The 16212-nt window shown below is 34.0% G+C and overlaps 1 protein-coding gene across 2 annotated transcripts; it reads right to left on the bottom strand.

Annotated features, from left to right (window-relative positions):
* Positions 1 to 1150: 1150 nt before the first annotated feature.
* On the bottom strand, positions 1151 to 9899 carry LOC145612121 (heptahelical transmembrane protein 3-like). 2 transcript variants are annotated; one of them, XM_081667490.1, is made up of 4 exons: positions 9443 to 9899; positions 9210 to 9302; positions 7444 to 7519; positions 1151 to 2200 (listed from the first exon to the last, which is right to left on the bottom strand). In XM_081667490.1, exons 1-4 carry the CDS (start codon positions 9682 to 9684, stop codon positions 1529 to 1531), a joined length of 1083 nt encoding a protein of 360 aa, XP_081523616.1. In that variant the 5' UTR covers positions 9685 to 9899; the 3' UTR covers positions 1151 to 1528. The 2 variants fall into 2 exon arrangements, with proteins under 2 accessions (XP_081523616.1, XP_081523617.1); XM_081667491.1 differs by having other exon boundaries at positions 7453 to 7519.
* Between the last annotated feature and the right edge of the window lie 6313 nt (positions 9900 to 16212).

The raw sequence follows: 16212 nt of genomic DNA, 5'->3' as shown, positions 1-16212 counted from the left end.
ACTCATGCATGGGTCGGCCTTTTGAAAATTTCTACCATGCTTGACACATCACAAGGTTCTTAGATTAAGTATATGTAACCCAAAGCACGTGAGCTTGGCATAAGGTACACCTAGGCAGCCAGCACGAGCCACAACCATCTTTAATTAAAACGAATCCAACAAAATTATTATTTCCTATAGATTAATTAGTGACAATTTATGGACAATTTCTTAAAATGTTGAATCATAAAAATGTTATGGGGCAAACAAATGGAGACGAGAGTTATTAATATATACGTATTTGTATATTTGTGATTTTATTTGCAGTATTTAGTTTATTATGCTTGGATATATAAGTAATACTCCGTATAACTTTTGGTTTGAAACATATTTTCATTGTATTATATTATCTGATTGTGACTGAATAAAATTAGAGACTCTTCTATAGAAACTGCTGCTGAACAGCTGAACAATGGTCAGGTTAGTTGTCACTGAAGAGAAATCAGATACTCCACAACTCTTCATTAGAATCAACTGCCTAGTCTGCCTCGAATAAGCAAGAAGGGTATGTAAAACACTAAAACCTGAAGATTTGAATGGTTAAACTGTGATTACAGAATTAATATTGCAAAAGTAGCTCTACTGATAATGTTGATGTGGTCGCCAATGCAAGTAAAGACCAAACTATAGTTGAATAAAAATCGACTAATTGTTGAGGTTGCTAGTTGAATGGAGAGAGTTTTATTTTAGAGAAGATTCTACCACCTCATTTTGCAACCCTGTGATACACTGATATGCAACAGCAGTCTGACAAGTAAAACATATTTTGATGAAGTAGTATACTTCTGATTCAGATCTGACATTGTTGTGCAAAGTAGATTTCATACAGTTGTTTTTCCGCCTTTTGGTTTACACCTGATAGAGAGATTGCTCCGATCTTATGCTAGTATTTATTATGAAGTACTTCGTACAAATTATTCAATGTAGTGCACTTTATATAATATTTTGTTGATAGAGATTGTTTAATGTACAAGTAGAGAATTTAGTCAATTTTGCATCCACTTATACCTTTTCGAGCCTTAGGAGTCAGACCTCAAGGTATGGCTTAAAGACCATTTGTAAAATATTCTTAAGTGTTAGTATATGCAATGTTGTGCTTTCAATTGTACAAAGCGCTTTCTGCATTCACATACATATGAAACTCAAATTGAGCTCAATATATTACATTATGCATACACCAAAAAAACGAAGCCCAAGAGTTGCAACCTACAGCTAATTGATGTTTCTTGAAACAAATGCATCCATCATCATCTCTTCAAGACGACATCAATCAAACAATTAGGCAATATGATATGGTTTCTGAGAAGCATAAGCCTGTTTTATCAATATATACCAGTTACTTATGAAGTAATGAAGTGCGCTTCTTCTGACATTTCCTTCTCCACATTAAATATACAAACTTTAGTAACAATTGATACATTTCCTTTTGCTGCGGATTTCTGATTATGATCCAACTGAATTTTCGGCTGCTGTTATCAGTTGTCTGAAACTAGAAACAGGTAGGCATGCCCTGTCGCCAGTGCAGAATAACCATAATGGCTGCACTGTGAGTGAGAGCCCCGCCAACAACAAACACATGAAAGATCTGATGACTGTGACCTGCAAGATCAAAGAAGCCTGGTTTCCAACGTTCAGGAACGCGACTGACATAAAACCAAACTCCGACTGCATATAAGATACCCATAAGAATCTCATACCCGAGGGCTACTAACACCTGTGGGTGATCCCAAAACAGTGCAGCTGCATGAACAGCAGGGATTAACCCTGTGAAGCCCATGCCAAGGAAAAGGGAGACTCTAAAAACACGAAAATGAGGAGAGGAAAGGGCGGGAGTGAGAAGGGTGATGATTGCAAGAACACCGAGAATGGTGATTGAAGTGAGATAGAGAAGACTAGACAAAGGATGGCAATAGAATGAGTAGTACACAGGAGCATAGTAAGAGCAGACTATCATGATTGAGATTCCTGCGTAGTCTAGGCGCCAGAAGAAGCGGCTCAAGTGGTTTGAATGGCAGGCAAAGAGATGAGAGACTGAGCTGAAAACCAAGCAACACATTGCACCTGCTAGAAACAGAAACCAAGGCCACACCGGTACGAGTTCAGCTCCTTCTGTGCTAGTGTCCAGCAGTGAGGACTCTGAGAAGTGTCTATAATGTTCACCCTGCAGGAGAAATAAGCATTATACCGCGATTTTAATTCAAGAATTAACCAAATATATAAATGTTTTAATCCAAAGTAACGGGGCATGGTCATATTTCAGACTACATATTTGTGTTAGTGCCTATGATGAAGCCAAAACACAATGCTCGGCCAATGTGCATAACCTTAAAACGACACTTATTTTTATAAATAAAAATTTATAACACCACGTATCTTGTATGAATTACAATGTCTAAATCGACCTATATCCATCTTTTGAATTAACAAATAACGATAGTGATCGTCATGCAATCAATTGTCAATTTAACTTTCACAACCACAAGTCACAATCTTGGAAGACTTCAACAATACTAGACTTTTATTTTTTCTCGTTCATGTTGACACATAATTTTTCTAGTGAAAATGACAATAATATACAATAGTATAAACTTCTCTTTCCAAATACAACCGTTGATAAGTTAAAGGTACCAGTACATTTGTAGAATTTTATTTATAATTAGTTGATAACTTGATATGCATAACTACATTTCTATAATTATAATAATGTAGTAGTACCATCCCACGAAATTAAATTCAGTTATTCAGGTTGTATATATATTAATGTATATAATTAGAAAGGACACAAACGAACACACAATTATAGTTTAGAAAACAGGCTGTCTAAATTATTTTAACAACAAAAGCTTCAGTAACACACATGAGGGACAAATACAAAAAGAAGTCGTCAAAATCAAAGCCCACATTTTTTTTTTTTTTGCACTATTTGTATCATTCGTGGGTCATTATCTCCACCCGGTCACATGGTGGATGACTGGTTGTGATAAAATAGAAGGATCTAGGAGGCTTATCTCAGAAAATCGGAAATTAAAATTTTGTCACTTCATGAATTGATTTTGACACACCTATCGTGGAATTTGTTGAATCCCATTGTAGCCCACTTATGAGTGTCCCACATTGGAGAAAGAGGATAGAAGGTTTCACTTTATAAGGTAGAGGAGTACCTCCTACTATTGTCAATTGGTTTTATTATGGAAGCTCCTAAACCTTGTTTGTGGACCAAACTCTCCTCCTCCTTCTTCGGGTTGCCCAGGCCCATTTCATATTGTTTCTAAATTTAACAGAATTAAAGTTTCTGTGTTCACTCATAGGAGTACGTGCCAAAATCAAATTAAGGAGAGTAAGACTACAAAGAACATTGACATTGGTGTCTCTCTTTTTATAAGCTTGATGGAGTTATTGAGTCGAACTGATGTCATTCGATCTTAATTATTCGGTTCATTTGCACGATTTAGTTAAAATTCGATTTACAAGGCCTTATCATGAACCACCTCGACCCTAAAACTTAAAATGAACCATTGATATAAAAAAGTATTAGGAAAAGATAATATAATATCTTAGTAATATCTTATTAATTGGCAAAGATAAATAATTGCTATATTGTTAGTATTATCTTAGGTAAGTATGATAAACTTCCTAAGTTAGATAGACTTTAGTCCTTGTGGCTCAAGGCAATTCTTGTATAAATATCTTATGATGGTGGAGGAATAAATCAAGCTTGGTTTGCTAATTATCGTAACATGGTATCGGAGCGGGTTAACTAAAAATTTTTTTTTTTTTCAATCATACCTTAAACAATGGGGGACACCCCACCACCTCCACCATATCGTGCTGCTGCTCCTTTCCCGAACCTCACTGCCGAGCAGTGGCAGGCTGTCATGGCAGTCATGGGTAATAATTCAACACCATCTCATCGAGTGAACGGTAAGTGGATTATCGACACTGGGTGTTCTCATCATGTCACCGGTGATCTATCTTGTTTGTTGGATGTGCACGATGTTCCTTCATGCAATGTTGGCTTACCAGATGGTCAAAACGTAGTAGCCATGAAAGAAGGAATTGTGAAAATAACGGAAAAAATTACTCTTTTCAATGTGCTTTATGTTCCTAAATTAAATTGTAACTTAATTTCGGTTTCACAATTATGCTCTACTAATAATTGTGAAGTCACAACTAACTCTCTAACATGTACTATACAGGACCAACGCACGAGGGAGGTGATTGGAACGGGTGATCTTAAGGATGGACTATACTATCTTCGGGAGGAGGAATCGATTGCGGCTATTTCAGTTGAAGATACCCTAAAACTTTGGCATAAGCGGTTGGGCCACCCTTCCGAAAAAGTTGTAAAGCTACTTCCTTTTTTAAGCAATTCTAGTGGTCATTTAAATAAAGATTGTGAAGTGTGTCATCGTTCTAAGCACACTAGAGACAAATTTCCTTTAAGTGATAATAAAGCTTCTCGTATTTTTGAAGTAGTACATTGTGATTTATGGGGACCCTATGATGAACCCTCCTCGTGTGGTGCACATTATTTTTTAACCTTGGTAGATGATTTTTCTCGTGCCGTTTGGATATATTTGCTACTTGATAAAACTGAGGTGTTTAAGATGTTTATGTCATTTATTGCCATGGTTGATAGACAATTTTCTCAGAAAATAAAAATTGTCCGGAGTGATAATGGTACCGAATTTTTTTGCATGAAAAATTATTTCCTTGCCCAGGGTATTATATTCCAAACCTCATGTGTAGGCACTCCTCAACAAAACGGGAGGGTAGAGAGAAAACACCAACACATTCTCAATGTTGCTCGTGCTCTTAGATTTCAGGGGGGGTTACCAATATATTTTTGGGGAGAGTGTGCTCTTGCGGCAGCTCATATTATTAATCGTACACCTTCTGTGCTTTTAGACAATAAAACACCTTATGAATTGTTGTTTGGAACCCCACCTCTATTTAGTGAATTGCGTGTGTTTGGCTCCTTGTGTTTTGCTCATAATCAAAAGGCGAAAGGGAATAAATTTGCAAGCCGTAGTAGGAAGTGTGTTTTTGTTGGGTATCCCTTTGGGAAGAAGGGATGGTATTTATTTGATTTAGATAAAAAGGAATTTTTTGTGTCACGTGATGTGCGTTTTTTTGAGGACGTTTACCCTTATTTGGATGCCGAAAGCACCAACATTGATACTACTACGGATGGCATACAAGCTACAATAAATATGGGGGAAAATTGTGACAATATCCCACCCATATTCGACAGTGAGGAGGGGCAGCCTAGGCAGCAGCCTACGGACCCAGCCACCCCTCCCTCACCGCAGCAGGTGGCTGCGCAACACCACAGCCCTGCCACGGCTGCCTCCCCCACCTCGGCAGCAGCAGGGGCTGATCAGCGTGAGGACACCACGGCCCCCGAGTTAATGGGGCGTGGTCATCGTCCTAAATATGCCAACACCAAATACCGTGATTTTGTAACTCATACTCATGTGGCGCGAAATAGTCCATCCGAAGCTTCACTTAATCCAATTGCTACTCCTCCCTCAGGTATGCCGTATCCTATAGCACATTATGTTAGTTGTGATAAGTTTTCTGCAAAACACCGAAATTTTGTTGCAGCTATTACAGGAGGGAAGGAGCCTCGATCATTCAAAGAGGCAATGCAAGATCATGGTTGGAAGATGGCCATGAAAGAGGAAATGAGTGCTCTAGAAGCCAATGGCACATGGACACTAGAGAAGCTTCCTCCCGGAAAGAAGGCTCTTGGGAGTCAATGGTTGTACAAAATTAAATATAACTCTGATGGAAGCATTGAAAGATTGAAAGCAAGATTGGTTGTTTTTGGTAACCACCAAACCGAAGGCATTGACTATGATGAAACTTTTGCCCCGGTTGTTAAGATGACCACAGTTCGTGCATTTCTCGCCATTGCCGCCTCCAAAAATTGGGAGCTCCATCAAATGGATGTTCACAATGCGTTCCTACATGGTGATTTAGATGAAGAAGTTTACATGAAGCTTCCTCCGGGTTTTTCTACCGATGAACCGGGCCTTGTTTGTCGTCTTCGAAAGTCTCTATATGGCCTCAAGCAAGCTCCTAGATGTTGGTTTGCCAAATTGACTGCGGCATTAAAAAAATATGGTTTTATGCAGTCTTACTCGGATTATTCTCTCTTCACTTACACAAATGGATCTGTTCACCTCAATGTTCTTGTTTATGTGGATGATCTTATTGTTGCAGGGAACAATTCTACAGCTTTGAAATTGTTCAAAAATTACTTAAGTTCTTGCTTCCATATGAAGGACTTGGGTGTGCTAAAATATTTTCTTGGCATTGAGGTAGCAAGAAGTAGTTTCGGCTTGTTCTTATGTCAACGCAAATATGCACTTGACATCGTCTCGGAGACAGGACTCTTAGGGTCAAAACCGGCAGCAACCCCTATGGAGCAAAATCATCAATTAGGCCGAGCAAATGGCCCTATCCTCGAAGATCCGGAGCCTTATAGACGCTTGGTTGGTCGTCTAGTGTATTTGGCAGTGACGAGGCCTGATTTAACATATTCCGTTCATGTCCTTTCTCAATTTATGCAAGCTCCTCAACAAGCTCATTGGGATGCTGCGATCCGGGTTGTGCGTTACTTGAAGAGTACACCGGGACAAGGGATATTGCTGAGTGCGGACAGCAACCTCACGCTCGAAGGGTGGTGTGATGCGGACTGGGCAGCGTGTCCTTTAACGCGTCGTTCAGTCTCGGGTTGGCTTGTTTTTTTGGGTCATTCACCTATTGCGTGGAAGTGTAAGAAGCAGCCTACGGTGGCAACCTCATCAGGTGAATCGGAGTATCGGTCTATGTGCGCCATCACTATGGAACTGAAGTGGCTACGGGGTCTACTTTTGAGTTTGGGTGTGCAACATCCTCGTGCTATACCAATATATTGTGATAGTCAAGCGGCTATACATATTGCTCAAAACCCCGTATTTCATGAACGCACAAAACATATCGAAGTGGATTGTCATTTTGTTCGGGATGCAATTCAAGAAGGTTTGATTGTTCCTCATCATGTGCGTACAAACGAGCAATTGGCCGATTTATTTACTAAGGCACTAGGAAAACAACAATTTGATTACCTACTTAGCAAGTTGGGCATCTTTGACCCAAGTGCTCCAACTTGAGGGGGGGTATTAGGAAAAGATAATATAATATCTTAGTAATATCTTATTAATTGGCAAAGATAAATAATTGCTATATTGTTAGTATTATCTTAGGTAAGTATGATAAACTTCCTAAGTTAGATAGACTTTAGTCCTTGTGGCTCAAGGCAATTCTTGTATAAATATCTTATGATGGTGGAGGAATAAATCAAGCTTGGTTTGCTAATTATCGTAACAAAAAGTAAACAAAATAAGCAAAACTCACCGGACTCACATTATTTGAGCCATTGTTCGCATCCATCGTCAACTTGGTCATTAATGGTGTCGCGATAAAAGTAGTCCTGAGTCCAAAAACAAATACTTAGATTCCACCCTTTTTTTTAAAAAAATTATATATAAAAAAAAAATGAAAATTAACTACATAGTAATTTCACACATTAAGATAAATCTAACAAAATTTTACTTAATTATGCATTGCATTGTCTTATACTCTTATGCATTTGTGTAAAATTATGGTCAAAGTTTTATTAGTTGGACAAAGACATTATATTAGAGTATTAGACCAAAGATTTATAAATTAAATTAGACCAATGCATTTCGAGAGACTAGATTCTTTATCATATATCACTTTACCTTACATGAGATATATTATGATTGATTCATGATGATAATGAAACAATGATATCTAATCTTTTCTTCTTTTTTCTTGTTTTGATCATGGTATATTTTACTTGAATTTTTCTTTTTTTAAAAAACAACTATCTAAAAAAAGTTAATCAAAGCTACTGTCAAACAGTCAAACACGCCCTTAATAATTTTAGCAAAAGAATACATGTACTCCATACATTGATTATATGGAAGCTGTGCATTTCACGCGCCATTATGGCCCGTGGCAGGGCACGTATGCCTTATGTCAAGTACGCGGCGGTGGGAGCACCACCATTTCAGGTTGACCATGCTAATTGCCGGAGACAAATGGTAATTTTGTTTTTGTAATTACAAATCGGCCGTTAGTTTAGCTGACAAAGTCACAAGTGCATCTAATTATGTACTTGTATTAAGAAAACGCCACTATCTTCCATGAATTTTTAAGAGTCAATGTGACAGTGCATGAAAGTTTATAATAATAAATTCCTTGGAAATGTGTTTACCTTGTTTTCTGTTAACAAAATATTCCATACCTTTTGTTGTCTTAATTCATTAATAAAACTTTTTTAGAAAAAAACAGTAAGTTTCATATACTTCGTAATCAAAGTGTGATAAGATTTTTAGCCTTATAGTTTTATACAATTATATAAGTTTAGTTTACAACTATATATGATTTAATTATACAACGACAATATAACTACCAATCCAATTAAAGAAGGATCAAGTGTTAAGCAAGTGCATTGCATCACATATTGAGGAAAAAAACAAACACTTTTAGTTGCTTCAAAAAATCAAATTTGATATATTTAGCTAAATTTGTTTCCCTATTTTTACCTAACTATTTTTATTTCCTTAATTATCACTATTACAGCTATAATTGACACTATTTTTACGTAATTGTTTATCTTCTTATCCATCACTCTCAGGGCTACCTACATTTTATCTTATCTTTACAGAACATTATTGTTTCTTATCCATGGCTACATTGCATTTCTTACACAATTCTATATGTTCTTATCCATCACTTTTACAGCTACATTTAACCTTATACTTACGTTACAAAACTATTTAATTTTATCTTTTATCACTCGTACAGTGACACTCACTTAATATTGTTTTTAATGAACTACTTTTATTTTGTTACCACCCAAACCCCCTCCCCCTACCCCACCCAACCCAACCCCACCCGGCCACCCCACCTCTTACGTACAAGTATACAACAACATTGTCAACAGTTATCATCGTTTATACAATTTTCAAAAACTTAAAAGGTATCCATCACTCTCAGAGCTACGTTATAATAACATTATTTATACTACTAAACTCATATTCCCTTCAAGAATACAACAAAGACAAATTTTGTTACAGATAAAAAAAAAAAACCTGAAAAAACTAGAAACAGGTCCGCCACCCTTGGCACCCTCCGTCAAGCTCGCCACCGCCATTGCCGCAAATATCAAAAACCCTCCCAAATGCCTGTTTCAAACAATCAAAATATAACTATTAAGGTATTAACCATCAAACTATCATCACAAGAAAATCATTGAATTAAATGAAAACGAAATAAAAATAAAAATGATGAAATTAATTAAATTAAAATAAAATAAAATACTAACGTCCAAATATTTAGCGTTTCATTATGCCAACAAAAAACACTAAGAAATGTATCTTTCAACGGCCATTCACAACGATAATAATCCAAGATATACTCATTATCTTTCAAATACTCTGGCAATTCCTCGTACTTCACCAATCTTTTCTCCCTTCTCATCATCCTCATCATCGTTGTCGTGGTCGTGGTCGTGGTCGTTTTACCTCGTTCGATTTTCTCCCCTCCGTTGACTGCTCTACGACTCATTTTTAATCTCGATGTTTCGAATCTGATCGGAGTATTCGCCGGAGCAATTCACGTTTTCCGGCGAGGTGTCACCGGGATATTGAATCTCCGGCGAAGTGTTTATCTCCTGAAGTTACTAGACTCAGCTGTTGTATCTGTTTTTGGGAGAATGAGAAAAATGGTGGCAGATTTTTTGACATTTAAATAGAAAACAGAGAAAGTTTATAAATGAATGATTTAAATTAAACGTCAACAAGGTTTATGGTTGGTTAATTTTTGGTGATTGTTAGTGTATTTTGGTTTTACACGTGGCTTTTTTTGATTGCTTCTAAGGTAATTATCATGAATCAAAAGATGACACATTTTTTTATTCTTCGTACACTTGAGTGTAGCATATTATACAAGTAGTAATTTTTATTACCATCTTTGTTTCAAATTAATTACGGTGTAGTAAACATTTTGATTTTTACGCTATTTTATTAATCTATTTAGCTACTTTGTAAATCCTTTTAACCAATATATAAAAGCAAATGTTGTCACATAAATGTGTTATATTAGTTTTTATGTGTATTTTCATTGTATTAAAATTTTATATATCTACTAATATTTCTACTAATATTATAAATATTAATGGTTATTAATAGTCAAAGTTGTGTGATTAATCTGAAGTGTAATTTTAATTATTACTCCCTCCATTTTCAAATATTGTTACATACTTTTTTATTTTTTTTATTTTTGTAATTATACTAATATTATACTTGGACTCTTGGAGTAATTACAATATTACATTAAAAAGAAAAACAAATCAAACAAAACTCTACGGGCTCGTTTGGCATTACTGTGGTTTTCTGTTTTTTGGTTTTTTGTTTTTCAAAATCATATGATATATGTCATATAATGAATAAAAAATTGTTTAAACTTATTAAAATCATTATAATTTTGAAAACTGACAACAGAAAAGTGGAAACGCTTTTTTCTTGTTTCCTGTTTTTGGCTTTTTGTTTTCAAAAAAACTAAAAAACTAAAAACCAAAAACGATGCCAAACAATATTTATGTTTATGTTTATTCTTATATATTGGGAATATTTTAGAAGATTTTGTCAAATGATATATAGGCTGTAATAATATTATAACTAGGAATTTATAGAAGAAATGGAGGGAATAATACTTGTTCTTTTCTATAATTACTTTCATTTGTAAAATTTTAATATATAATTTTTAAATAGATAATTAAATTCCTTTACGCTATTTCCCTTTCAAAAAAAACAAAAAAAAAATCCTTTACGTTATTAAAAGTTGCAAAAAACCAACAAAGAGAATAAAATGAACATAGGAAGTGTTACTATCGTCAATTTGTGTAATAAGGTACTAGATTCTAGCTAATTTAGTGATGTCGTTGATTGTGTGCGAAACAATAAAGGGATTTTTTTTCGGGAAGAATTTGTTGGGTGTGTTAATAAAGGTATTATTTGACCCAAAAAAAATGAAGAAAAGGCTTTAAAGTAAATTCAAAAGTAAGAAATTTGTGTTACACTATTACTCCAAATGTAATCTTGCTTGTTCACTTGCAAGATAGTTTTTCCTTTTTCGTTGGCAAAAAGCGTGAGTTTTTGGTTTCAAATTGGTCAAGAGGGAACCTTATTATCATGACTTATCATGTGATGATTATGAGCAAAGTAATTTAATATGCAATAATTTCATATATGATGTGTTTTTTAGCTTTGCCTCTTTTTAAACATTTATTTTTATTTATAATCTTCTTTTAACATAAACTTTTTTTTTTGGGTGTAAAGTGAGTCGCAATGACAAGTGATGTAGACGAGAATTTATCTCAGGTTTTTAGTACCATCTCTCAAAACTTTAACCAACTAAACTAATTGATCATCCACAACATATATTAAATGATATTATATTTTTAATCTTTTTATTTATAAACTATTGCTTAGATAAGCAAGTATTGTTTTGACGGTTTTTATGATAAGTGATAATATTATAATAATAACATTAGTCATTGATATCATGATATAAACTCCATTTTAGCTTATTGAAATAAGTAATTTCAAAGAATTCAAACTATCAACTTTTTATTACTTTTACTTGTAATTATAGATTATAGTAATTGAACGTATGCATAGATAAACGTGATAAAAAAAACATGTCCAACTTTCGGCAACACCAAATACTTTTTCTTAACTTCAAAACAATGGACGTAGTTTCTCCACGGTTTAGAGACTTGCCCAAAATCTCAAACAAAATTTTGAAAGACTTGAAACATTGCTTTATGGGCTACATAACGTGGGCATGTTGAGTCGCAGTTCAATTACGTAAGGGTACAGAGCATTGGGCCAACAGAAACTTTGTTTATGGATTTGTGTATGATTTTTTAAAAGCTATACTTGTATATGCTTACAAGTTACAACATCCACCACCCAATATGAATTTGCTGAGCCAAATTTAGTAAATTACACAACCTTTTGAGTAATAACTTATATGGAACAGACAAATAAAGATAATGTTTTTTATCTAGATAACTCAATCATGTAGTAGGTTCTCCCCTTGATAAATCTTTTTAGTTTTGCATGAATGTTGGCATAATTTTATTCAAGGCAGATGTGGAATAGAGTATTGTTCGATTAGGATGGCTTTTATTCTTATTGTGATATCGGGATGACTTTTATATTTAAGAAATACTTATATCATTAATAATTGATCAAATTAATCAGTATTATAAGGGGGGAAACCTTTATTTTCAAATTTCTAATTTAAATAATCTAAAATTCTGTTTTAATCCAAATTTTCTTAATAATCCTCAGTTTCAAGCTGGTTTGAAATGATGTGATCTAGACTAATTAATCCAAATTCACAAGCACCTCAAATCGTCAACAATTTATTTCTAGCCCAACATCATGTGTCATCTTTTAAACTTCTCCATATATCCTTACCTTTCTCATACATGAACTCCAAGAGGGGATGGTAGCAAGTAGCAACAAGACAACTCTAACTAAAGAAGAAAGAGAAGCACAACAGTTAGAAGATATTGAGGAGATAGAAGAGAAAAAGTTGGTTTGGACTATAGCAAATAACTAGCTTAGGCCCCATGTACGGTATTTTTTTTTTTTGGTGTGTAAAAAAGCTTTTAAGTAATTCTTTAATATCAAAAGTATGAATCAATTTTATTATTACAATTTTTGATGGCAAAATCTAATACTACTCCGTTTATCAGATAATTAAAAAAGAGTCGGAATAATTTTTTAGGTAAATGTATATGGAAGAATTATGAACTCGAAATAAAAACGAAATTTGTCATATGTATTATATTAAAAATTTGGAAAGTTGTTTCAAATATTTACAAAAAAAAAATGAAAAAAAAAAGGGAAAGGAAGGGAAGGAAAGTTTTGGAGGGAAAAAACAGCACTAGGATGTGACACGTGTCACTCTCGATATCTGTTTTAGTATTAAGTTATTGATGATGCACTTGTATCAGGCTACATCAACGCCTAAAGAGACGTAGAAAGAAGTACCAAACAAAAAATAAAGGAAGTTTTGTCAAAAACCACCCACTAAAAACACATTTTTGTGAAAAACCACCCACAATAAAAAAAATGTTGTAAAACACCACCCAAACTAAAAAAAATGTTGCAAAAAGTCACCCACTGCTGAAAACAGGTTGTCGACCGTCCTCCCCGGCATTGACCACACTCCCCACCCCTAGAAAACCCTAGAATTCACTGGAAAAGTTTGGTCGCCCCTCCCCCTCGAAAACCCTTAACATTCATTCCCCCTTGAAAACCCCTTATATTCACTCCCCTTCCACCTCAAAATTCACTCCGACCACATTTTTAGGTGGTGGTGTGGGGTTTTTCATTGTTTTCAAGTGAATTTTAGGGGTTTTAGAGGGGGAGGGGGAGGGGCGATCGGACGTTTTCCTGTGAATTCTAGGGGATTTTAAGGGGATGGGGCGGGTGGTCAATGCCAAGGGAGAGCGGTCAACGCCGGCAAATATGGTCAACAACATGTTCTGTCAGTGGGTGGCTTTTTGCAACATTACTAGGTTAGGTCCTGTGCCATGCACGGTTATTTTAATTACTCCATATTTTCTTTAAATAAATTAATAATTTATATAATAAAAATTAAAATTTGCTTATATTTGCTATTGAAAACGCTCAATTAAAGAGGCAAATAATGATCTTGTACAAATTATAAGATAGATATAAGGTTAATTATCCCTCTAAATTATGTTTTATGAAAAAAAGAAAAAAAAATATAATCATAATTAATTTCTACTTTATATAAATAGTCCATACGAAATTAGTTGATGTAGACGGATTGATTCATTACATACATTACTATTCGGTTATTAAAATGAAGAGAGAAAAAATAGTACTATCTCAAACTTTTAAAAAAGAAACAATTTAAACAATAAGAGTGTAGTCCATTTTAATAACTAGATTATATTTTTGATAAATATCTCCATTCATATAGTATAGTGATTTCTAAAAAATAAAAATAAAAATAAAAATGTATACATGGAAAATTTGTAAAACGTTTATTGATATTTAATTCAGATTATATTCATACAAAATATTCTACCAAAATTACATCCTCTTAAAAAATATCATTTATTTCCTTATTATTCTAGTGCTAATTGTGTGTCAGTATAGGAAATTAAAGGAAAATATCATTGATAATTTATATGGTTGACAAATACGAACCTTTTTTTGAATAATTTCCTTAAATAAATTATTCTAATTTATTTTTTAGAAAAAATTAAATACTAAGGATACACCAGAAAATGACACGTGTCATTGCTGGTGTGTCTTTTAGTATATAGTTGATTGATTTTTTAGTTTGGGTAGATTTAAAACATTATTTTTTATTATGGGTGGTTTTTCACAAAAATGTGTTTAAAGTGGGTGATTTTTCACAAAATTTCCAAAAATAAATTAGTTGAATCTAGGATTATTAAGTGTATATGTTCAATTTATCTTCTATTTCATTTCATGTTGTAATTATTCTTTTTAATTTTTTAAAAACATGATTAGATATGTGCCACCCAAGATTCTTACTATACGGCCCTATATTTGTGGGTCAAAGTTGGTGAATTTAACCATCATAATAGAAGCTAATCCGAAGAGATTCATGTAAGGAAAATAAAGTCTATGCAACATCAAATTTGTGCTTAAAATGTGTTTTCTCTTAACCCGGCCCGTGACAACTTGCCATTTGTACTCAGCCCAAACCCAATATAGTTATCAGGTCTTGTAGCCCTACTTGGAGCTCCATCTCAATAATGTAGTGAAGGAGCAACCTTTAATTAATTTTTTTATTTTTATTTATTTTTTTTTTTTTAGTGAAGGAGTAAAGGAGCAACCTTATTTGATGTTCCTAATATGGATCAATTAGTTTACTAAGATGTTTTTGCAATGTAAATATGTAATACTTCTTCAGAGATTTGAACCCTCTAGTCGAAGCTAAAGCTGATACTTTATTTTCTATATAAGTGAAAGACAAGTTGAAAATATACGGGTACTTAATTTTGTTTACCCGTTTCCTAATGCTTGGCGTTTATATTTTATTCAAGTAAGGGTGTCCATCCTTTTGTATGTGCTCATAAATATGCAGAATTCACTTTACAAGATCAAATGAGGTTTCATCTTCCAAAATCATATGAGAATGGGTCTTCTAAACTAGTTTTAAATCGTATTATCAATGTGGGACACTCATATGTGGACATGAGGTATTAGATGGGGCCAAAGTGCGTTTTCACTTTGAACTTTCAAACCTCCAAACATGTTTATCTAAGGGCAATAGCAATGGTGGGGTTTGTGTGAGGTTTGTTGGAATTTTTTAGAGGTTTGTCAACAAACCTCTTGTTGTGGGTAAAGGTTTGTATTTTAGAGGTTTGTAAATACAAACCGGTTTGATCATGTGAGTTGGCAAAATTTTGGGGCTTTTTCCTTTTTTTTTTTTTAAGAAAAGAAATGTTGTGGCAGGTTCATCTATTGTTGGTGAGAGGTTTGTTAGGGGAGAGGTTTATGTAATGATGATGTGGCAGGTGAACAAACCACCTTTGTTAGAGGTTTGTTCTATACTTCTATTGCTATTACCCTAATAAAATGAACTTGGTATATACAATATCCATACAATTTTAGCTTGATCAAACATCATGCACCAAAGTTTTTATTTCGAGTGCATATAATTGAGCTTAATCAACTTCTAAATGCACATAAAATCAATTTGTACACTTATTCTTCTCTTCGTGCAAGCCACAAAATCAAATGAGACAAAGTATGGGAAAAGACACAAACAACATACCAACCTGCATGAAGACATTCAATAAAGCATCATAGAAAGCTCTAGAAAGTGAGTTGGTCAATTAGTATTTTAACAAATTAAATTATACAAATAAATAAGCTACTCAATTACTTTATTTATAAGTAGATTATAATTTTTATAATACAAAATATATTCTCTTAGATACTTTAATTTAATTTCTTCACTAATTTCACAAGCTATGTTTTTTAGGTGATCTGTTTATTCCAAAATAAG

This window comes from Chenopodium album, chromosome 24 (genome assembly GCF_948465745.1).
Source record: "Chenopodium album chromosome 24, dcCheAlbu1.1, whole genome shotgun sequence".
Taxonomy (NCBI): Eukaryota; Viridiplantae; Streptophyta; class Magnoliopsida; order Caryophyllales; family Amaranthaceae; genus Chenopodium; species Chenopodium album.
The sequence above is the reverse complement of the archived record's forward strand: the minus strand, read 5'-3'. Positions and strand labels throughout refer to the sequence as shown.

Excerpts from the sequence above, each read along its gene's own strand:
- LOC145612121 (XM_081667490.1), bottom strand. The coding sequence starts at position 9,684 with ATGAGTCGTAGAGCAGTCAACGGAGGGGAGAAAATCGAACGAGGTAAA. Across the intron at positions 9,303-9,442 it reads GAAACGCTAAATATTTGGAC|GCATTTGGGAGGGTTTTTGA; the intron begins GTTAGTATTTTA and ends TGTTTGAAACAG. Across the intron at positions 2,201-7,443 it reads GCTCAAATAATGTGAGTCCG|GGTGAACATTATAGACACTT; the intron begins GTGAGTTTTGCT and ends TTTCTCCTGCAG.